The following is a 24,297-nucleotide window of genomic DNA, read 5'->3' on the forward strand; positions in this document are numbered from 1 at the left end:
AATTGTATTAAACTAAATTAATTTATTGTGACATTGAAAAGAATAAAAGGAGAGAAAGAGTGAGATATAGACAAAACTGTTGAGGAAGAATGAGATGTGAATGTCGATTTCATGAAATTTTTCTCACCTAAATGGCGTGCCAGAGCTATTACACTAAAGTTTATTTCTCTTTACTATGCAAATTTATTTATTTTTAACTGGCAATATTCCATCTTAATACTGACCAAATTCTAATTCTTATTAAGCAATATTGATTAATTTTCTGTCTAGATTTATTTCTTGATAAAATTAGATTTTGATACTGAAGAAATTCAATTTCACTACTAATCAAAATTATTCATTTTTTAAATATTCAAATTCGATTTTTGTTACTGACTAAAAAGGATTTCTCTTTAATGAGCAACACTGATCCTTTTTGCTGACAAAATTTGATCTTTGTACTGACCAAATTGGTCTCTCTTAATTGATCATATTCGTTTTTAACTAAGAAAAATTGGTTTCTTTTTACTGACCAAATTCGATTTTTATACTGAACAAAGTTGGCTTCTTTATGCCTTTGGCACATGTTTTAGCTCGGTATAATTTCATGAAATCGAAAATCGCATCCTTTTCTGTCTCAAAGATTTGCATCAGTTCATCACTCTTTCGGTCTCGAAATTTGACTGAACTAAATTTAATTTGGTGTGATGTTCAAAAGAAGAAGAAGAGTGCGAGGAAGTAGGATGGACATATGCAAAGCTTTTAAGAAGGAAAGGGATGTGAATTTTTTCATTACTGACCATATTCATTTTTATTAGCAAGTAAAATTGTTTTCTATTTATTGACCGAGCTCGATTTTCGAATTTGATTTTAGCACTGTCCAAGTTCGATTTCACTATTTAAAAAACTGATTTCATTTTACTGATTAAATTCAATTTTCATACTGAATAATATTAATATTTTGATATCGCCGACATTCGATTTTCATACAGACCAAAATTGTATTTTTTTTAAATTATTAGGCCCAACGCACAATAAATTTTCTTTAGTAAACATGTTTTTGACATTTAAATGAGAGTGAGTGAGATCCAGATCTAGTTTTCTCTTTCATTCTCATAGGAAAATTTGAAAACATGTTTACAAACAAAAATTATTGTGCGCTGGGCATTAACTCTTTCGCGTCCATAGGGTAATGTCATGACTCGGGGAAAAGTTTTTTTTGGGTATTTACATTAATTGAAATCTATCTGTTCGTGCACGACATCATAATAGAAGGATGTAAGATTCTTGGCTCATTTTCTCAAGACTCCAGTTAGATTTCAATTAATGTAAATAGCCAAAAAGAAACTTTTTTCCCCGGGTCATATATGACCCTATGGACGCGAAAGAGTTAAACTCGATTTTTGTTAATATCCGATATCGATTAATTGAGTAAATTTGATTTGTTTACTGCCACAGTTTGATGCTATGGCTCTGGCACAATTTTTAGATCAGGAAAATTTTATGAAGTCGAAATTCGCATCCCTTTAATTTCTCAAACCTATTGCATTTGTCAATCTTACTTTTTCGCACTCTTCTTCTTTTTTTTTAACATCACAACAAATTCAATTCAGCTTAATCGAATTTGAAGTGCGAAAGAATGAAATAGACATTGCAAAGCTTTTGAATTTTGACTTTTTGAGATCTGAATTTTGACTTCATGAAATTTTCTTGATCTAAAAGGTGTGCCGTAGCGGCCGTAGCCATTAGTACTGACCAAATTAGATTTTTGTATTCATCAAAATCGTTTTATTTACTGGTCAAATTTCATTGTCAAAAATCTATCAAAATTCCAATTTTTACTGACCATTTCTATCAAAATACTGCCCATTCTAAAGAAAATTTTATTTGATTAATTTATTTAAATAAATTTTCAGCAAGGAGGCGATTGTATGGTTTTACCAACACTATCCGCAGACGAAGCAAACAATCTCTTTCCAGCAGGATTCTCAACTGTTTCTGTTCCGTCGGGAAAAGATTACATTCGCAAGACAAAATGCCCAAATGTTGATTAAAATATCAGTTAAATTGCATTTCAAATAAAAGATTACAGAAATAAATTATGAAATTAATATAAGTTACATTATTTCTCAAATATTTTTTTTGTGTTTAATACAGAAGAATTTTCACACGATATTATCAACTGTCTTTTGTCGTCCTATTCTTCAACATTTTCACTCATTATTATTATTTTTTTCTAAGTTCTGTAAGGTCTTAGTAAAAGTTAGATTAGGGAAATATTTCAAAGGGAAAAGAACAAAAAGAAAAAAAATGAGTTGAAAATTGATTAATTCTAAAAATAAATTTCTATAAAAAAGTTTATCTACAAACTATTACGCAATATCACTCAAAACTAATTTCATTTACTCTGTTACTAAAACGGAAGAAAAAAAAAGATAAACAACTGGTACAAGTAATTATGGTAAGTGTGCCAAATTTCGGCATAGTTGCATGCAAGTGGCAAAGTCTCAAGTTTGAAATGTAATATTATTAATACAAATTGATTTTTTTATTCCTTTTTCTTAAAGCGTGTTGCTTGAAACCTTGTAGACAATTAATCGTTTTTATTTACTCTAAAATCATTCTTAATACATTTTTAAATGAATAAAAATGTAGACATAGCTTTCGTGCCCTATTTCAGCCACCTTCATTCTCATAGTTCCTTGCCCTTCGGGAATTTTTCCAATGTTTTTTTCGCGTCATCTCGTTTGTCGAAGCTACATTTTTTGTTATTCTTTTGCATTGTATAATCTTTAGAGTAAGTAAAAACTTGAAATTCATGGAAATTAGAGGAACAAAAAAGGTGGCCGGAATTGCAAACTGGCCGGTATTGCAAACTGGCCGGAATTGCAAACTGGCCGGAATTTGGCACACTTACCCTAAATAAAGGAGATTTTCACTTGAAAAAAAAAAACTCGGAAAATTTGTAAAGAAAATCTCTAAAAGAGAAAATAGTTAGAAAATTGAGATGTGTTACTTTTTAAAGCTCTGTCTTTTACAAAAGTTTCTGTGCTCTTTCTAAACACTTTCTGCCTCAACGTTTTCACTCTTTTCATTTTTCATAAAACTTTTAAAAGCTACTTGTCTTTTCCTTTGTCTACGTCTCAAAAAGAAAAAAAAACACGAAGCAAACACGAATCAAGGCGGATTTTCAAAGAGGGAATTGCAATTGCTTTTTTTTACGGCAATTTAGAACCTGGAGCTGAGTACTGAAAGAGATATGCATTTCTACTATTTTGTTGCTCAAGACGCTGCATATTTGATGTTAGATGAGAATTTTCAATATAGAGATCCTTCACCAGAATATCTGCATTTGCCAATCTCTGAGCCTGTTCAGTTATTATAATGGACTGAGCCTCAAGACGATTTCTCAATTCACTAATTTCCGATCTCTGTTGCTGCCAAGTTTCTGCACGATAGACACCAAAAAACAAAGAATATTAAATATAAAAAAACTTACCAATCGGAAGAAAAAGCTTCAACTCACGATGCATTATTGTTTCAGCATAGTGTTGCTGTTGCTTCAGAACTGCCTGCAATTGGCGATTTTTCTGCTCTAAATGCTGAATACGTGTTGTTAAATTCACATTTGCCATTTTCTACAAATCCATAGAAAACGAAAAATAAAAAACAATCAAATTGAGAAAAATGCAAGTTGCAATCAGAGAAAAAGAAAAGAAAAGAAAATTAACTCACAGCAGCTTCCGTGCGTGTTGGTTTCACATAAGAAAGCTGTTGAACTTCCATCAGAAGACAATCTCTCTTGTATGTAATTTCTTTAATTTCATCCTCCAAGTGATTCTTAATTGTTGCTAATTCCTGTATTTCATTCTTAAATCCATCCGGACTCGCATTAGTGCGTCTGGAAATACCGAATTTATGCAAAATTATCAAAGAATTGTTTACAAAAAATAAAATCAATGCTTAAACCGGTATCAAAAACAAAAATCAAAACACTTTTATGCCCAACGCATAATTCCCAGCGCACAATAAGTTTTGTTTAGTAAACATGTTTTTGACATTTAAATGAGAGTGAGTGAGATCTAGATCTAGTTATCTCTCTCACTCTTATAGAAAATTATGAAAACACGTTTACAAACAAAAGTTATTGTGCGATAGGCATAATAACTTTTGTTTTGTAAACATGTTTTTGACATTTCAAAGAGAGTGAACGAAATGTAATATATAGTCATCTCGCTCACTCTCATAGGACATTTTGAAAACATGTTCACAAACAAAAGTTATTGTGCACTTGTCATTACTCTAATCTTCGTAAGGACTTGCCAATAAAAGTAATAAGCTAAATAATTATGATGCTGTAAATCTTCTTAGTATTTTCTTTTTTCTAAGTATTTTTTAATGGTTTTGTAAGCCAAATCATTCATTGAAAAACAGTTCGGCATTAAAATGTAAAGGTATTGATTTTTTTTGACTATAAAAAATTTTAGGTCACGTCTTTTGCCTTATCTGGCACATCCTGATGTAATGGTTCCCCTGATTAGGAATCCAAAAACGAGCTACACTAGATCCCGGCATTATGCACATTTTCGGTACCGAAAAAAAACGCGCGAAATGGCATTAAACATTTAGAAAATTTGCATACCCTCAGGGGCTTACTTTTGAATAAATCTGCCGTAGAACGAATTTTGCGCGGAGTAAAAGTAGCTCAAACAAAAAGATTCAACTGTTTAATAGAAATTCATTAACAAACAGTACTTTTTGGCCAGAGTTCTTCAATAAATGGTCAGAATATTTAAAAAATTTACCTTAATAAAAGAAATTAAAGTTTTATTTTGAAAAAGTAGCAAAATGTTTTTAAATTTCCCGCATCGCAAAATAGTATAAATTCAGGCGTATTTCAAAAATCATTTCATAAATTGTCTCCCATGGGTAGGCAAAGTTGCATAGTTGTATGTGCATAATTCCGTCAGGTGCATAATCCCGAACGACTTAATGCCGGGACTGAGTGTAAAAGCGATCAATCTTGAAATTTTTGACGTTTAGAGGAACTGTATGAAATTTCGGCCAGCTTGCAATTCCGGCCACTTCTTTTATTACTCAATTTTTTCAGCTTTTCCAAACTCTAGAGAGATTATACAATGCAAGAATAGCACAAACATATCTTCTACGAAAGGGATGATGTAAAAAAAAGACTGGAAGAATTCCAGAAGGGCAAGGAACTATGAGAATCAAGATAACCGAAATATTACCCAAAAGCTATGTCTATATTTTTATCAATCTTAGAATGCATTAAGAATGATTTTGGAGAAAACAAAGACGATGAACTATCTACAAGGTTCAAAGCAACACTTCTTAAAAAGAAGTAACAAAAAAATCAATTTGTATTAAAAAAAATTACATTTCAAACTTAAAACTTTGGCGCTTGCATGCAACTATGCTGTAATTTGGTACAGTTATTATATACACGTTTAAAGTGTTATAGTATTTTTTTTATAGAATATTATACACTGCAATTTTGTAAATGTTTTTTTTTTTAATAAAAAATACATTATTTATAAAACTAAAACAGAACTTTATTTTGAAGAGAATAAAGCTTTATTCTCTTCATTCGGTCCACAAGTTTTCTTTCATAATCTTTCCAGCCAATGCGAAGGAATTATCAAAATGAGAAGTGGAGAAAACGCTGTCCAAATTTTTGGATGTTCGCCCTAATGCCTGCGAATCTGCTCGGCGCTCCTTTGCTTTCGTCTGTGTATCTTCGGATATACTTAGGATTGGCTTTTGAAATTTTTACGGTATATTCTAATTCTAAGATAGTTCATCTATCGATTGAAACTATATTTAAAAAAAAATATAGACCTCTTTTAACCTTGTAATTTAGGCTTACCCATAATAAGCTACCGTACACAATAAAAACGAGTTCAAATTTCCTTAATAAAATTCTCAAAAATAAAAAGGTGATCGTAGTAATCTTTCACTGTATAACAAATAATAAATACGAATATATATGAAATACGAAATATGAATACGATTATTATAGTAAAATTACCATCGTTTTGGTTGAATATTAAAACGATTACACTGTGCAACAATTTTAAACTTTTTTTTTTGTCCCTGGGTTCTCATGCCATTTTTTCTATTACTAGGGTCAAATGATTTACGAAAATACTATTTATTAATGGAATTTAATAAATTCCAAGTAATAAAATAAAATCTAAGTAATTAAAAGAGCATACAAAAATCACCATTATTATCGATATTCAAGCATTAAATACTATAATAAGGGCTTGTGTTGTCTAATCGGTAGGAAAAAAATATTAACACCCGAAATTGTGAAGGGTTTCTCTATTTGGCTAAGTGCTCGATTTTCGTTTGAAACTCAACTTCGAGTTTAAAAAACAATCTGACTGAAAAGTTGCACATGGATGAAAATGTAGCTAATAAAATTCTCTATCAAACCCATAAAACAAGTTGTTAGGGACAGTCGTAGTTTTCGAGATATTTTTGATTAAAGTTGCTAAAACGTTCGATTTTTCCGTGTTTTCTGACATATATGAGATTACAGCGCCCCTGGTGTCAGTTTCACGAACTCCATCTGTCCAAAGGATTATCGGACATGCAAAGGAGAACAAATGTTCCCATATTAAGAAATAAATTGGTTCAGCAGAATCGGAGATATTGGCACCCAAGTATCAAAAAACGGCAAAAACGGGTTTGCCTAGATTCCAGGCGCAAAATCCAAATGAAATCAAAATGATAAGTATTTTCGTAAATCATTTGACCGTAGCAATAGAAAAAAATAGCATGAGAACCCAGGGACAAAATCACCGTTGCACAGTGAATCGAATAAAATTTAGTGTGCAATTTATACAAAAAAAATTTTTAGAGTAAGGGCAGAATCACATTGATAATAAAATGCTCGCCGTAGCCTTACCGTATTTCGTTAATTTACGCATTTTCATTAAAATTATTACGCAAATTTTCCATTACCGTATTACCTTATCTCATACTCTGTGGCACTAGGTAAAAATAATACAAGAAAATTGAAGAAATAAAACGAAAATGCGATAAACTGTGAGCAAAAAAAAACACTACGATTAATTTCTCTTACAGTTTTTTTTGCTCACTGTTTATCGAATTTTCGTTCTATTTCTTCCATTTTCTTATATATTTTCACCTAGTGCCACCGAGTATGACATAAGGTAATACGGTAATCGAGAATTTGCGTAAGAATTGCAATGGAAATACGTAAATTAACGAAATACGGTGAGCATTTTACTGTCAATGTACATAATTCTACCCTAATTCGACAAAATCGTAATTTGATGAAATAGTTTTCTTTATAATTCTTTCCGCTTTTTTTAGCTCCAGTTAAAAAAAATCTTGTTATCGTTTTTAAATATTATTTCGGGACTGTTAAAAGGATTTAAATATTAAGTTCGTCATTTGTTGGTGCAACCGTCCTTTGGAAAAACATTTTTTTTTCAAAAAAAAAAAATGAAATATTACTTACATGTTGTATGTTGAAGCTCCGCTGTGGGAGGACCCTCCTCCACTTTTGACCGAAACATTTGCTTCATCGGCAACATCTGGCTTCCGGGAAGCATCGTCGGAGTCCGTCTGTCTCTTAGGCTTCTGGATAGGCGAAATGGCAGGCACTCTCTCGGGCGAGAAGGCCCAAGTGGACGTTTCAGTTGTGGTCAAGCATTCAATACCCTGTGGCGGTGACTTTTTCCTCTCTGCCTCCTGCTGCCAATTGGGATTGTGATAGTCCCTGGCTGGTGCATGAATTGTACTCTGATTCCAGAGGTAATTCATGGGTGAACTGGCTGAACTTCCATCATCATGCCCATCAAATTGAGCTGATGAATTCCATGCAGATTGATTGTGACTGGCCTCCATTAAAGTCTTTATTTGATTCTTCAACTCTGTGATTTCTTCCGTTTTCTCCGCCAACAGGGACGAATTCTTATTTTTGAGCTCATTAATTTCCGTTTCTAATTCAGCATATTGCTGTTCTAGATTATCCTTCTCCTCAATTGGAGTCAAACGTCCTCCGGAGGATTTCTCTGTCTTGAATTGTTCCTCATATTCCATCATTTTTTGCAGCAATTCCGAAAGTTTTTCATCACATTGAGTCTGTTCCTCCTCAAACATTCGCCTCTCTGTGTTTAGCTTCGATTGCCAGTAGTCTTCACAGTCATCAAATTCCTTCCTCATCAGCTCCAGGCTGGCTTCCAATTCACCTACACGCTCCCTCAATTTCTCAATCTCTTCAGAATCTGAAGCTTTTTGTGCTCTATCTTCTGTTTGTATTTGAATTTCTGGGATATCTTTTGACATTGAAGGTTCTTCGGTTTTCTTCTCTGCCTGCTCCAATTCCATATTCAGTGCACCCCATTCAGCTGGATTATCCGACATCTCAGCCGAATCATCACTGTACTTCCGGAACTTTCCCAAACGAGGACTTTCCTCATTGATTCTCTTACTGGGTGAATCTCCTCGTCTCTTAATAGCCAAGGTATTAGCCACATTGAGTTCAACATCATCCCCATTGTCCCCAGATGCCCCCTCATCCCCATACTCTGAATTTGTCGGACTCTTTGATACCCCCTTAATTGCACGCATCTTCTTCAATTCCATGGAAACACTCTCAATTTCCGCACAAAGCTCATCATTTTTATCCCTCAAATCGACATTTTCCTTCTGCACCAGACTCACCTTCTGCATCAACATCTGAATCTCCTCACTCTCAACCTCACTCTGATCCTGTCGACTACCCAATTCGGCAATTTCAGCATTTAACTTGTGATTTGTCTCCGTCAATTCCGCTATAATTCCCTGAAATTTTGTCTGTTCACTCTCAAAGGCACTATTTTCACTCCTGAGCACCGCATTGTCATTCTTGAGGCGTGTCTGTTCTGATTCTAAGTACTTTATCCTCTCTTCAAGTTTCCCATTGAGTGCTGCCAATTGTTCTCGATCTTTAGTCATCTGTAGTGTGAGCTCACGAATTGTTTCCGCATGACGTTGCTCCAAGGCACGAATCTATTGCAAACAAATGAAAAAAAATGCATAGACAAATATTTACAGGAAGAATTTTTAATAAAAGTACGCACACGACAATTGCTAATTCAAGCAACTATTTTTACCTGTCACTTTCTTCACTAGATATTTGTAATTAATGTATTTTTGATGTATTTTATGTCCTATTGCAGATTTATATCAACAATATCCCCAGTATATACACGGTAAAAACTTTTGGACACTGACCAAAATATTGGAACAAGTTTTCCTTGGAACAAATTTTTTGGAATCAATTTGTACCTAGAGAAGATATTTATTTGTTCCAAAAAGTTTTCTTTACAGTTTTGTTACGAAATATAGTTAAAATTTTGTTACAGTTTTCTTTTGGAACCATTTTGATACGGTGGAATGTCTACAAATTTGAGTTGATTTAGTTTTATACAAATTTGTTCCTGAAAGTTGGAATAGAATTTGTTGCACTCGGCTGTTTTGTTCCCACTGTCAGGAACAAATTGATACACTTTTTTATAACAATATTATTTCTACATCTCTAACATATTTGTTCCAAAAATTTTCGATGTCCGTGTAATTTTTGGAACGAAATTGTTACTCATATGGGGAATCTTTTTGTTCCCATAGTCGGGAACAAATTCGTGTAAGTGATTTAGTCTTACAGTTAAGGCCTATACTTCAATCGAGATGGATTTCGGTGGCGAAAGTTCATAAGGAACATCAAATAAAAATCAACATAAGAGTGTTTTATACAGACGCGTGCATGACGAAATCATATGCGACTACTGGCAGCAGGAGAAACAGGGAATCTCGAATTAAAAAAGTGAAACCATGTAGTACGAAAATTGCCTTAAATTTGGCATCCTCCTCGCTTCGTTGGTGACTTAGTATGAGAAGAGGGATACGATTTTATACTAAACGAGCTATTTTTTGTAACAAATGCGTCACTAATATTGGGTATCTTTTTGTTTCTCCTAGAAGATACAAATTTATTCTAAAAATTTTCGGTGTCCGTGGACGTGCTACTTTTTGGAACAAATTCGTTACTCATATTGATTATCTTTTTAAATCTCGTAAAATGAACAAGATTGTGCCGAAAAATTATAGTGTCCGTGGACGAGCTAATTTTTGGAACAAATATGTGCCGAAATTTTTTACCGTGTATATTGATCTTCGGTGTTCCTAAAAGTCACATTCTCATTAAAAAAAACTTGGCCACGCCTCCTTAACTCTTTCACGTCATTAGGGTCATATATGACCCGGGGAAAAAACAATTTTTTTGACTATTTACAATAATTGAAATCTATCGGTTTGTGCACGACATCATAATGGAAGGATGTAAGATTCTTGGTTAATTTTCTCAAGACTCCAGATATTCAGGAAAAGAAAATATTTGAGATCAAAAATCACTCATTTCGAATTTTGTGAAATGACTTTTCTTTTTCAAAATTTTTTATATTAATTTATTTTTTTCAGCAAAAAAGTTCTTTAGAAACACAAAATAGAATATCCGAAGATTGTATATTGCATATTTTGATATAATAAACTACTCTCCATTATCCAGAAAAGCGTGTAGAATTTTCCGGGTCATATATGACCCTATTATCCCCAAGGGTAACAGTGTTTTCGTCCCAAACCTATAGCGAAATGTAGTTGGGACATTATTTTTCTTTGTGAAATGCAGGTGGGACATCTTGCTCCTGGACATTTCATCTTATATCTGATGAATTATAACATATTTTGCAATATTTTAGAGTATTCTGCAAGCGTCTCATATTGTGCAATTGCATGTGTGTGAATAAATATGTGGATAAGTATATTTTTGCCAAATACCACTCAAAATAGTGTGACAGTGACTGTTCAAGGGATTACCAGGAAGATTCCTTGAACTGGTGTTCATCAAGACAGTGTTCATCAAGACAATCCAGTTTGCCATGATTTTGGCCAAATTAATAACTTCAAGCAAAAAAAATTCTTAAAAAGCCCGTGATTATAGATTTTGAAAATGGTATGTACACTTCCCTTGAGGACAACAGGGTCATATATGACCCGGGGTTTTTCCGAGTTTTCACGCAATAGAAATTTTTTTTCCTCACTGAACTATTATATTTGATCAGAAAGCATTAGGAAAAGCTCAATTTTACATGAATTCATCTGCTGAATAAAAGTATGACGCGAAAGAGTTAAGGGGCAAGCCTAAATTAGAAGGCCAAAACTGTTTTTCGCGATTTTCCTTGAAGGAGAAGGAAATGACCTAGCTTCAAGAAATATTTTTATTAGAGAAGATAAAACATTTAGGGGAAACTGGGGCACCACCAAACACGGGGTAGCACCAAACATTACGATTTCTTAATCAGATATTCGACTTCAGAGGACAAGACTTATAGAAATTTATAGGCATTATAGGGATTCTTGTCCACTGAAGAAATGGTCGATATAGTCCAAATAGTTTTGAACTAAAAATTAGTGTTTGGTGGTACACCGTGTTTTGTGGTGCCCCAGTTTCCCCTAACTTGACACCTTGTTCCAAGCCTCCCCGTTTTGGGGTAGTGTGGGACGCATAAGGGGATGTTTGGGACGCATTTTTTCTCGCATAATTTGCATTATTTGAACATGTTAATTAATTTTAAATTAAAAATTAAAAATATTTTAACAGAAATCAAAATGTTTAGGGTAAGTGTGCCAAATTTCGGCCACTTTGAGTGTAATTTCAGCCAAGCAAATAAATTAATTAAAATTATGTATGTAATCTTTGAATAGTCAATGAATTCATTTTGCTTTTAAATATTTGAATTTAAATTGTGTTGTAAAACTCAGTGTGGAAACAGTCTTACAAAAAATGTGACAGATCGATTGTGTTTCTAGCAGTCTTACGATTTGTGGTGAAATGTAGAGGGTTTTCCTTCGGTGTTTTTCATGAAAATTGATAAGTCTTCATTAAAGATTGTTTCTGTTTATGTTAATAGTGAATCAATCTTTAAATTTCGGGTGAAATTTCCCAACTGGATCCTGTATTTCGCGTAAAAAAGTATATACTTTGTGAGCGTCTCTCCGGTGAGGTAGTGTTGCCTATTCCGGCAACATCTTTTGCTTTCCTAAATTTCTTATTCATTTTGTGTTTATTTTTCAATTTCTGAGTTCTACAATGTCCAGAGAAAAAAAAACCATCGCTTCTATGAAAAAGATGATGTGGAAAAGGCCTTGGAAGAGTTCAGGAAGGGCAAATTGCTACGGGAATCTGCGCGTTAATTTGAGATGCTACTCTTGAGGTCTTCAGGACAAATTACACGGAAGATCTCAGGGCTTGTGGGTCATATAAACGTATTAAACTAAATACCAAACTCGTTCCGTTTGACGTTTTGAAATTTTCTATCCGTTGCGTCACAAAAGGTGGTCAGAAAAAAGGTGGCCGGTATTTCACTCAGTGTCCGGAATACTACCCAAAGCAATATTCATATTATTATTAATTTTTCAATATTTTAGGAAGTGATTTAAAGAAAAAGATGATAAACTAGTTTTCAAGGTTCCAAACAACCCTCCCGAAAAGGAAGTAACAAGAAATATCAATATGAATTAAAAATATTGCATTTAAAACTTAGGACTTCAGTGCTTATTTGCAACTATGCCGAAATTTGGCACATTTACATACCCTAATATTTTTTATTTAAAAAAAAACTTGTGAAACAAAGAGGATGTGGACTAATTTTCTGGATAAAATAATTAATTACAAATATCGTCAGAAAAAAAAACTCTGTGGAGTTCAATTTGTACGTGTGGTATGAATATTAAAGGAGTTTAATCCTATTCACTCCTATTCAAAAAACATAATAAAATTTTAAAAAATCAAAATTTTAACCTAATAAAGTGCAAAATACAAACCGAGATAATAGACGTCTTTTATATTTTTAACTTATTTAAAAATAAAATCACCTGAGTAAAAAAACGCTTAATTATTAAAACAATAAACTCTCTGAATTATTACCTTTGAAATTGATTTTAATAGTTAAGAAATGGGAAAAATCAACTTTGAAAAGAAAAAAGTCAACAAAATAGGAGCTTTCATTATATTGCAAGAATGATATTTTATAGTAAGGGGTTACATGGGTCTCGTGGACTAAAAAGCAGATTATTTCCTTGAATTCTTTTTTCGAGATAATAAAAAAAATACTTAATGCGAGCTCTTAAGCACACATAGTAAAAGTATACATAATTTAAATTTAGATGAATATACTCTGAATGAGAAATTTTATCCAGCGTCAAGTAATTTTTCAAAAAAGGTCTTCGAAAATCAGGTCTCAACGGCTGCGTTTTTACAAAATGCAAAAAAAAATAAAAAAAAAATAATTTTAATATTGTAACTTTTAAATGCTTAAGGACTTAAATTATTTTTTTTATTATTTTGAAAAAAAAATAAAGATGTTTTTGTTTACTTTTCAAGAACCAGGTAACCCCTTAACTTCGAGGAATAAAAAAATCTCCACAACATTATTTGTAAGTGTTTACTAAGAAAAATAATTAATGTTTAAATTTTGTTTTTACCATAAACGAAAGAAAAAATGTTCCTTGCTTACCTCAGAACGAGTTGAATTTTCAATATTGGCGTGTCTCTCGTCAATTTCCTGTGCCAGCAGCACGGCACGTTGATTAGCACTCTGGTTATCCGAATGAAGCTTCTGATTCTCCGATGCCAGTTGACGCAGAGCCACTTGAAGTCCATTAACTTCCGCCTTGTGCAGCACCAGGGAAGCCCTCAGTAGAGGAATTGCTGCTGCATTTTCCCGCATCACTTGCAATTCGTGATCAATTGATGCTGACAACTCACTAATGTTGATCTGTCGCCCACTAAAGCCAAGATTCCCGAGAAGATTTGATGCCTGGAGAACACCAGCGTTCTCCAACATGTCCACAATCACATCGAATGGCACAACATCTGACTCGGGCGAAAAATCTATAAACATCAAGAGATAGAAAGAGTGACCAAAAACTCTTTAAAATGGCAAACATTTTCTGCCTGGAGGAGTTTTTCAATTGAATATTATTTTAAGACATTTTACGCATTTAATTCTTCCACCTCCAACAGAGTCAGTTATACTTCTGCATAATGTAACACCGGTGATCAGATGGTTTTGTAACAATGGTTTATTTATAGCGCTTTATAAATGTTATGCAAGGAGTCGCGCGATGATACTGTAATCGAATCGGAAATTGAATTGTTGTGATCCGTGATAGCTTTAATTGAGAAATACCCTGGAGGCTTTTATAATCACGAGGCATTACTTTGAATGTTTTAATGGCCGGATTCAAGTAAGGTATGGGATTTAAAATCTTGATTACCTGGAAACCATAATGCTTTTTTTCATAATGAATACCTATTTTTCTGAGATGATCTTTGTCAATTTGGGGTAAAGGCTCATAATTTGGTCCAGTCTGCTTATAAGCATCGATGTTCCAAGTTTGAAGTGCGATATTTTCGATACTAATTGACTTTTTTTTGTGTTACTCTCTTTTCAGAAGGGTTCTTTAGAAATTTGGCAAGGGTTTATTGTTCTAGTTTTTACTAAAATAAGTCTTAATACGTTTAAAAATGAATTGATATGTAGAGGAGAAGTTGACTCTTATTTTGGACAACTTGGTTGTATATTTGGACAGCTAATTCGCCTCAAAAGGATGCCCATTGTTCATCATTTCATGAACCAATCTTACCAAGTCCTCTTTCTGTTCATGTAAGGGAATCGTAGGATGCCACAAGAAGCCCGGAAACTTTCCATATCATTCATTAAAGTGAGTTGACTTCGGTAATCCAAATATTCGCGGATTCGCGCATTTGCTGGGCTTTCCGGGAGCCTTTCAAGGCATTTCTCGCTACATCTCTTTCGTAGAGATGATACTCCTTTGTTTCTCCAGGCATTTGTCCAACCTAGTCATCACAAAAACTAAAAGTTCACGAAATTTCGTGAGAAAAACACCTGTCCAAAATAAGGATTATCACCTCATTGGTGAATCTCTTAGAGAATTTCCCATTTTTCACACATTTTTTTTTTAGATAGAATTAGTTGTTCATCAAATATTGCAATAAAAATCCATAATTTTAATCAATTTATTTTTGGTATCCAATTTTATCCACAAAGTGTCCAAATTTAGAAACTGGACAAAATTATGAGCCTTTCCCCTAACTTTTATTAATAAGAAGATTTAACCCTCTAACGGTGTTTTCTTTAATATGAGAAAAAAGTTCTAAAACAATGTTTTCTAGGATAATTATGATCCAATGAAGTAGAAAAAAACCATCCATTCTTCATTATCTTTTTTAGTTTAGGCGCTAGGTGAGAAAATAAAAAAAAAATGAAACTCGTTTTGCTTCTAAGATTCACATTTTTACTTTTTTCAAATTTTTTAAATAAAATATACAAAGTAGAATGACATATCTTTCAGTAAAAAATAAATTTATTTTAGTCAGATAACTTTAAATCGGTATTTTTATGGAAATTGGAAATGAGTTTTTTTTGCACAAATATTTTTTGTTGCTTTTTCTCTGACCTGTCACATAAAACTGGGAATAGCAACAAAACGAAGAGTCAAAATGAGTTCAAACTTTCAAGAGATGTTTATAAGACTATTACCGAGGACACTATAGCACTTTTAAAGAAATAAAACCTTTATTGTCGCTGTAAATGTGATTTTTGTGAAGACCGCCTGGAGGCGGTCTTACCCGTTAGAGGGTTAAGTAAAACTTATTACAATATTGTTCCCTAAAACTCCTATTGTACCTATTTGCTAAAATATTTATGTTATAACTGGATGGAATTTATAACAATTCTAATTTGTTTTACACTGCATTTAAAAAAAATAATTGTATCACACATTTAAAGTTGAGTGAGAGAAATCCGAAAAAGTTAAAATAACATTCTGGAAATGTTAATTTTACCCTGCATTATTGATCCGAAATCGGTGTAAATATTATGCTTTTTAGGTGTATTATGGGTTAAAGTTACCCTTTTTCATGTTAATTTTATCCTTAAAAAGGTGTAAAATTAACATTAAAAAAATGTTGATATATTTTTACACCTAAAAGTGTTAAAATTATGAGGAAAAAAGTTAATCGCGCCCTCTTTTTTTCTCAGTGTGATAACAAACGACAATGAAGATCTTCAGATCTAAGGGTAAGATGCACGAGATCTACAAGATGACGTGGTCGCCATCTTGATTTGACGATTCTGTCCGCCATTTTGAATAATTGTCAAAATTTAAAGCTTGTCCTATTGGGCTGAAATTTTAGTATGTTGTAGCTGATGTCAAGACCTTCTCAGAATGTATCTATCTTCTAGTCTAAATCAAGCCCCTACATAGATACAGAGGCTCAAAGTTTAAAATGTTGTAATACTCATATTTTGGCGGTCTTTATTTTTTAATTCTTCAATATTTGAAACCTAACCGAAATACATCAGTTACCATTAAAAATGGTTAAAGCTTTTATTTTATATATTTATTTACTCTTACATAATTCAAAAAATAAACGAAAAGTGCATTAATTTATTTTTTTTAATTTTTTCATCTTTGCAAAAACAGTTTCTCTGATTCTCAAATAATATGCTGTTATAAACAAAAACATTACTTTTCTCTTTGTTTGTTTGTTAAATCTCATCGGCTAATGTTAGCGCTGTATTTTTTTCTGATGGTTTCGATAAAAAACTCGCCCCGTAGTTCTGTATTCATGAAAATGTCAAAATTTTAAACTTGGAGCTCCAGTATCCAGACAATCGCTTGACCTACGTCGTATTTTATATATGTTCTGGAAAGGCCTTGACATCAGCTAGAACATACTAAAATTTCAGCTCAATCGGATGAGATTTTTGTTTTGACAGTTATTCAAAATGGCGAACAGAAATGTCAAATTAAGATGGCGACCATACCATTTTGTAGATCTCGGTCATTTTATCTTAGGTTCCCAAGAAATTGGATAATTTTTAGCCAAATACTTCTGTAATAAAGCTTTAGAAAGACCATTATATGCAATTTTATAACACAAATCATGCGTTCTTAGGAAGATAATAGTGAAAAAAAGTATTTTAATAAAAATAATGAACACAATCGAAGTGGATTATTCTAGTTTGATTTGTGGCAGTTAGATTTGGGCAATTTACTACTCTGAAGTATCTATCCACTCTTTAGATGGAATCCATTCCTTTTTTATGACTTTAAAACATTTAAGTTAAATGTGTGATAAATCGATTGATCGGAACTTGTATTACCTTATTTTAATTAATATCCTAATTAATAAATACATTTAACGTTTGAATAAAGTAATTTTTATCTCTTTTCCTGATTTTAAGACAACATTCAATGAAAATTTCACTTTTTGAATACATATTGGCACAATATTTTATGCACTGATCTGTATTATATTAAATAATAAATGAACGAAACAGAAAATTTTCAGACGCTTCAGAAATTACAAAATTACTTCATTTAAGAATTATCGAGCTATACAGTAAATTACTCAGTAAACTTTTCTGACATTTTCTTTTCTTGAAACAATAAATCACAGAAATTAGTCATAAAACAATTATACTTATTATCAAAAAGTTCGTCACGATTTTACTGCATAGCCTAGTGATTTTTAATGAGGCACAAAATGCAATTGGAATGGAATGTTTCAGCTGAAGAATATTGTCTGTTAAATAGCTTCTTAAATGCACTTTCAAAAAACACCTCATATAATTCATTTTCCAATCATTTGGCTTTATATTTTTTCTATTTATTTTTTTTTAGGTGAAATAAATTGGATTGTTTAACACCTCTTATCACATCGCTTTTTTTAACTATCTCTATACACGAGAGAATAAATGTCATGTGATTTTAATTTGTATGAGAATAGAATACAAATAATTTTAGCCCAAAAAAAAACTGTAAACTTCTTTTGTAGAGTTCAAGGTAAAATGCAAATTAATTAGAAAAGCAATTTTTGGGATTTCTCTTTTGGAAAATCACACTTTTTTCAAGGTGATTTTTTTGTATTTGGCACTTGAGGCTTTTTTCCTTATACTTTGCATGGGAAAAATTTAATGAGATAGATAACTTCTTGAACGGTTAAATTGTTATGTATCTCCGACACGAATGGTTTTAAGAGTGGGAGGAAGAATTCACAAATTAAAATGCTAAAAGAAAACACTGAAGTTTTATTAAATTTCTTGCATGATTCTTACTCGTTTTTTCGATGGCAAATTCACTTAAAAATCACACTAAAACGGTTATTTCACTCGGAAATTTATTCTTTAATAGTAATTAAAATGCATTTTGTGAGGAAGTTTTTTTTTAAAGTTTCTTTTACACGAAAATTCACTGTCCACAAATTCTTTTTCAGGTCGAAAAACTAAGTTATTGTTGTGGTATTTTCTTACTTAGAGGTATCCAAGTGAACTGAGAGTGAAAACCTCGAGAGTTTTTCCCTCCTGAAATCGATACAATTATTGTATGTTTACACTGATATTCCTCGACTATATGACTCTCTTGAAAATACCACCAGCAACTATTGGTTTTCTTGACCAACTTTCTACAATGAAAGTCGATTAATCATTCGCACAGTAAATTTATGTGTATAATAATATTATTATTAATTCAATGACGAGCCGGCAATAAAGCGTGGAAATGCTGCAAAGTGAGGGCTGTTTTATTTTTTGAGACAGAGAGAGTGAGACTTACCAACAGATTGAACAACTTCCAGCTGCGTCTGGAGGGATTTGGTGTGCTCATGGCGATTCCGCTGGGCCGGCAGGGAGGCACAACGTTTCAACTTTGACCCAATCACCCTTTTGTACCCATGAACATCATTCTGAGAGGCGGATTTCTGTACCTGCACAAAATAGTTGAGTGGAATTTTACGATGGGATCAGTGAGAGTTTTACAAATTTATTTATTTGCAATAACACTGAGAAATAAATTTTTCTTTTCTACAAATTTTATTTTACAAACATTTGTGAAACATTGATAAAACATTTGTGAAACATTGATGAAATATTTTGGATAAAACATCGCACATTTAATATTAGAGCGGCGGGCGTATGTCGAATTTCAGTATTTATCAGGAGACGGTTTAACTCTTTCGTCTCTTTTGGGATTCTGAGTACCCAAAGCAGCATATGAATATTCAGTGAAAAACAGTGTTTTTTAATTATTCAGAACTAAGAAAAATTCAATTCTTTTGGATGATTACAAACTATAAGGATGTCCAAATGTAAGATATTTTTTGTAGGACCTCAATTAATTCCTGAGTTTAGATATTTTTGATTAAAAAATTGTGAAATTAGCTCGCAGCATATGCTGCGGTCCGGAAAGAGTTAAAAAACTAGAATTTATTGTTTTCTTTTTCTTTCGTTTATATCGACGGTTCTTTATATCCATGTTGTCAGAATGACAACATTTCAGGAAACCTGGAAGCCATTTAAAGTTGGCGATTTCCCCGATTTCCCAAAAGATATGATTTTGCCAGGAGTCAGTTCTCCACTTCGGATTACGGTACATCCACAGAATGGGCCCCTTATACAGGCTTCAAACCTAGGGCTAAGCTATCTGGCTTAACTCCTCTAATTCCCCATCAAACATGATTTTTTTAGGAAATTGTTGTTTAAGATTAAATATTAAGAGCAAATGATTCATTATATTTTAGCATTTTTATATTTCATTTGCCACGTAACCCCTTAACTATTTTGAGAATGCGTAAATGAGAAAAGGAAATATATTGAGTTTTTTACGTAAGAAATGTAAGAATTTTTATGCTCAGAACCATTGAAAAACATTATTCCATTTAATTAATCAATTAATCATCAAATAATTGTAATTTCAACTCATTAACCCTTTAAGGACGAGAAGGTCAAAAATTGGAGGGTCAGAAAAAATCACTTTTTCTGACTTTTTAGTGCAAAACATTAACATAATTTTAGAAGATCGTAGGAAAAGTTTCATTTTTGGGTCACCGGTGACCCAATCGTCCTTAAAGGGTTAATAACAATGCCAAATTGATGGATAAATATTCTATTTTATTTTTTTTTAAGATGTTTATGAAAATATTTAAATTTTTCACAGAATTATCGTTTGACGCGTTTGACTTTCCATACGATTTTAACCAATTGCATTAAGCACTTCAATCGATAACTCTATTAGATTAGATGTATCAGGCCATTTAATAGGAGATTAATTTCTTCTCAACCATATCATACTACGAACAGTTTACTTAGAACATTATCTTAGTTTCTGGTTTTTAAGGTAGGGCATTGCCCCTCAATGCCCTCAGCGCTACGGCCCTACTAGACTTACAAGTGATTCTATTAAAAATACTCCATTTTGACAGAAATTTCTCACAACTGTGGAATCCTTAGAGCAAAAAAAGGTACATGAAATGTAATAAATTGTACATAACATTGTGACAATTTAAATTGTCAAAATGATTTCAATTCGATGAAATACCAGCATTTAACACAACCTCTTAAAATTTTGAGATCAGCTTGTAAAACACGACGTCTCATTTATCTAAAAAACTTGAAGTTCTTGCTTTTGTGAGGTTTGAATTTAACTTGAGTTCTTAGTAATCTTCAATCTAATTAAAAAAAAATAAGTAAAGAAAAATCTTAAGTTGAAACTATACAATCTTAATGAAGAATGTGGTCAAGCGAGTGAAGCTGACAAGTAGAAAAAAATTAATCAAGACAGTCAAGGAAGTATTTAGGTTTCCATAAACTTTTCAAATAAACTTAAAAACATTTTTTTTAATTTAATTTAAAGTTTTTTTTTAATTAACAAAAGAGATGTCCTAAAATTTACGTAGATATCCTAGGTACTACTTTTAATTTAGCTTCGGATGCTCAAATTAGGTGTTTCGGAGTTTTAAGATTCTTAAGCCTCCGGCACACCATTTAGATCAGGAAATTTCATGAAACCGAAATTAACATCGCTTTCTCCCTCAAACTTTTTGTATACATATAAGTCTGTTCCCTACTCTTCTTCTTTTTCTTTTAAACATCACACAAAATTCAATGTAAATTCTAATATTCAGTATACGAAAGAGTATAATAGACAGACAAAACGTCAGAGAATGAATAGTGAATTTTGTGTTTATGACATCTTCTTGATCTAAAAAAATGTGTCAACTTCTTGAAGCTTATCCCTCTCAAAACTCCTTCAAATTCGTACACTAAGAAAAAACCTAAAAAACCTAAACTCTATGGCAGAGTTGTATTAACTCTACGAATGTCGATGTAATTGTTACTCTTTTTCATTGTAAATTGTAGTAAATAGAGTTGAAACAACTCTTCGTGCGAGTTGAATTAATTCGTCGGATATCAATGTAATTATTACTCTTTTTCGATGTAAAATTTCATCTCTTTTGAAGTATATGGATAAGTGTTTTCATGTTAAGAATATAATTCAGTCAAGAAGATTTTCGTGTGACAAAGTTCATAAAAAACATCAATTAGAAATATGCCTAACAGTGTTTCATAAAGACATGTATTTGCATCACACGTGATATTTCGCTCGGAAAATAGGGAACTTGAGGTCAAGAAAATATTAATAAAGAAAATGATAAAATAAAAAAAAAACATAAAATTGCAAAACATTTATTCTGGGATTGAAAAGAGTTATTTTAATTAAAAAAAAAAGATTTCGTTTTTAATTCTTGAAACGAGTTATTTTAACTCTTAAAACGAGTTATTTTCAGTCTTTTGTCATGTAAATTTTAGGAAAAAAAGTTAAAAGAACTCTTCCAAATATTACACCTAAATAGAAGTAAAATCAACTCTAAAATATAGTTATTCGAAAATCACAACGAAAAAGAGTTAATTCAATATCGATTCGAGTAATTTTTACTCGAATATTTTTCTGAGTGTAGCTTTGGATTTTTATTAGTTTGCATTAGAATTTTAAGCTCTCAAAAAAACATTTCTGAAACTCTTTTATTAAGCATTATCCTTGTAATAAAAATATTAAAATCAATAAAATGTTTTAGTGTCAAAGCTCAAAAACATCACTTAGGTTAGGTATTTAGCCAATTAGAAATATTTTTATCAGAAGTTTAAACAAATGTAAGAAATGAGTTTCCGAAATATAACTTTATGTTGCATTATCCTCAAGTTAATAATTATTATTAATTTTCTGATTGATAATTTTCTGACTAAAATATTTTAGATTACGATTATACTGATTAAAATTCGTAAACTCAACTAGGGTGGAATCACCACTTCTCGCCAGTGCCCCACTTCTCGCCACGTATATTGAAATCGCTATTTTTCACGATTTATGAAATAAATGAGCCGTTAAGTTACTTGTATTTTTATTACTGCTACGTATAGAGTCGAAAAACACTAATTTTATGTTTTGAATTTAAATGTTTGAGCATTTTTTAGAGGAATATTTTAAGCAAGTGCATCGAATCCAATATTTCTTACCAAATATAGTAAGTTACATGAAACTTTTATCGAACAAAATTTAATTTTTGAATAAGTAATTTGCCTATTGAACATTTAATTACATTCGGCGAATACATAAAATTTGTATTTAGTTAGTTAATATTTCATTTTATATAATTTTTATGTAAAAATGAGTCGTGGCGGAAAGTGGTAATATTCTAAAATTGATTCACCACCTGTCGCCATAGCTTTTCAACAGGCGACACTAACTTCACTTCATAGATTCTCAGTTGTCAAATCTACCTTGTTTACTTTCTGCAATAATCTAATAATTTGAATTCTCAAATAAAAGTGAAGAAAAATCATTTAATGAGTAGTAATAAGGTGATCATGAGGAAAAAGAAATGCTGAATGTATTCTTTGCATATTATTGCTCAAAATAATCGAGTTTAAACTTTTCCAAGTGGGTGGCGAGAAGTGTTTATAGAACTGGCGAAAAGTGGTAAAAAGTGGCGACGAAGTGGTTATTTTTGCATTGTTAATAAAAACCAGTGTTTTAGGTACTCCCGCGTTAAATTGTAGGACAATTGTTTTGACGAATCTAGAGTCAATATATCTAAGTAACTTTGTGTCAAATTTGAGTTATCTGATAATAAGGGGTCAAAAGTTATAATACAATTAATTTCACTTTTTCCTAAGAGTTCAATTAGTTTTTCAAATCTGCAAAAAACTTTTGTGTTTCAAGTGACAAAAAAACATTTGAAGGATTTCGTTAAAAATTTGTAAAAATTACTAAATATTTTTCGCAGTGTTTTTGAAATAATTTGATAATTTTTCAAAGGTAAATGGGTGGCATGAATGGGACTATCGTGTGAATTTTCACGTACCTCTTTGACCTTTGACCCAGAAGTCTTTTCAGTCTCGGGATTGGGCTCATTGTCTGACTCGGAGAGTGATGACGAAGACAGGTTGGCGCTCGTTGGTCGGGAGCGTCTGCCGTACTTTTTGGTTCCGACGATGCATTTGGGTGAGACTTCTCTGCCTGGTGATAAGGGAATACTGCTGCTGGAGGTTTCGACTTCATGTGAATCATTTGTTGTCTCTAGCATTGGCCAGAGAAAATGCCATAAAAGTAAAAAAAGAGTTTATCAAAAGGGGCCAAGATAGGGTGAAAGAGATGGGCAATATCTTACCAGATTCATAGGAATTTGCTGGTGGCATTTCGTTGCCCAGAAATTTCAGGAGGGCCTCTTTGAATTCCCCATATGATACCCTCTTGTCCCCCTTTGGGGTGCTGGCAAACAGATCGGCAATCAGTGAAGCACCAGCATCCCTGAGTTCTAGCGATATGCAGAGTTTTGTGAGCTCCTCCTTGTTCAGTGTATTCCTTTCTTCGCTATCGTAGCTACTGAACATCTGATAAAGCTTCTGCTCATATTTATCACTTTCCATTCCTGCCAATAAATCAAGCACCGGGTTAATTCCATTCACGACAATTTCTATGCATTTTCCCATTCCGCAGCACAATTAATTTATGCATATTTTCGAGATGGAAGTATCTTGACAAAATGATCCATTTTTTGCCCCCATCGAACTTGTCTCACTTTTTCACACCTTTTCAAGCACTTTCTCGTTGTATTTTTATGCTTTCTTCACTAAATTCAGTGCACTAACTCACCTCATAACAGAAATTGCAGAATACAACGAGAAATTACATCAATTTTCCGTGATTTTTCAACAAATTCCGTCTAAATAAAATTCTCCGTGTTTGACAAAATTTTCTGACATTCACTCAGGCAACACGGAAATTCCTCAAAGTGGTGTTGCCATGTGCGAGTCTTTTTGGCGCCAAAAATGTCATCCGGAAACGAAAGCACGAAGA

General features: G+C 32.4%; 2 protein-coding genes across 4 annotated transcripts in view; one reads left to right on the forward strand and one right to left on the reverse strand.

Annotated features, from left to right (window-relative positions):
- LOC129805854 (peroxiredoxin-6) overlaps window positions 1–2,104 on the forward strand; it is an 11,531-nt gene extending 9,427 nt beyond the window's left edge. For both annotated transcript variants that reach the window (XM_055854074.1, XM_055854073.1), the window contains one exon: window positions 1,896–2,104. In XM_055854074.1, the coding sequence (XP_055710049.1) occupies window positions 1,896–2,033 (138 nt within the window). In that variant the 3' untranslated portion in view covers window positions 2,034–2,104. The remainder of the gene's footprint in view (window positions 1–1,895) is intronic.
- Window positions 2,026–24,210, reverse strand: LOC129805847 (blastoderm-specific protein 25D). 2 transcript variants are annotated; one of them, XM_055854065.1, is made up of 9 exons: window positions 24,094–24,210; window positions 23,609–23,869; window positions 23,303–23,517; window positions 18,718–18,868; window positions 13,590–13,966; window positions 7,493–9,027; window positions 3,715–3,880; window positions 3,506–3,617; window positions 2,026–3,427 (listed from the first exon to the last, which is right to left on the reverse strand). In XM_055854065.1, exons 2-9 carry the CDS (start codon window positions 23,865–23,867, stop codon window positions 3,198–3,200), a joined length of 3,045 nt encoding a protein of 1,014 aa, XP_055710040.1. In that variant the 5' UTR covers window positions 23,868–23,869; window positions 24,094–24,210; the 3' UTR covers window positions 2,026–3,197. The 2 variants fall into 2 exon arrangements, with proteins under 2 accessions (XP_055710040.1, XP_055710039.1); XM_055854064.1 differs by having other exon boundaries at window positions 23,609–24,210.
- Between the last annotated feature and the right edge of the window lie 87 nt (window positions 24,211–24,297).

The sequence above is a fragment of the Phlebotomus papatasi genome, chromosome 3 (assembly GCF_024763615.1).
Source record: "Phlebotomus papatasi isolate M1 chromosome 3, Ppap_2.1, whole genome shotgun sequence".
NCBI classification, from domain to species: Eukaryota; Metazoa; Arthropoda; class Insecta; order Diptera; family Psychodidae; genus Phlebotomus; species Phlebotomus papatasi.

Excerpts from the sequence above, each read along its gene's own strand:
- LOC129805847 (XM_055854064.1), bottom strand. The coding sequence starts at position 23,930 with ATGGGAAAATGCATAGAAATTGTCGTGAATGGAATTAACCCGGTGCTT. Across the intron at positions 18,869-23,302 it reads CTGGGTCAAAGGTCAAAGAG|GTACAGAAATCCGCCTCTCA; the intron begins GTACGTGAAAAT and ends TATTTTGTGCAG. Across the intron at positions 13,967-18,717 it reads GGAAGTTGTTCAATCTGTTG|ATTTTTCGCCCGAGTCAGAT; the intron begins GTAAGTCTCACT and ends TGATGTTTATAG.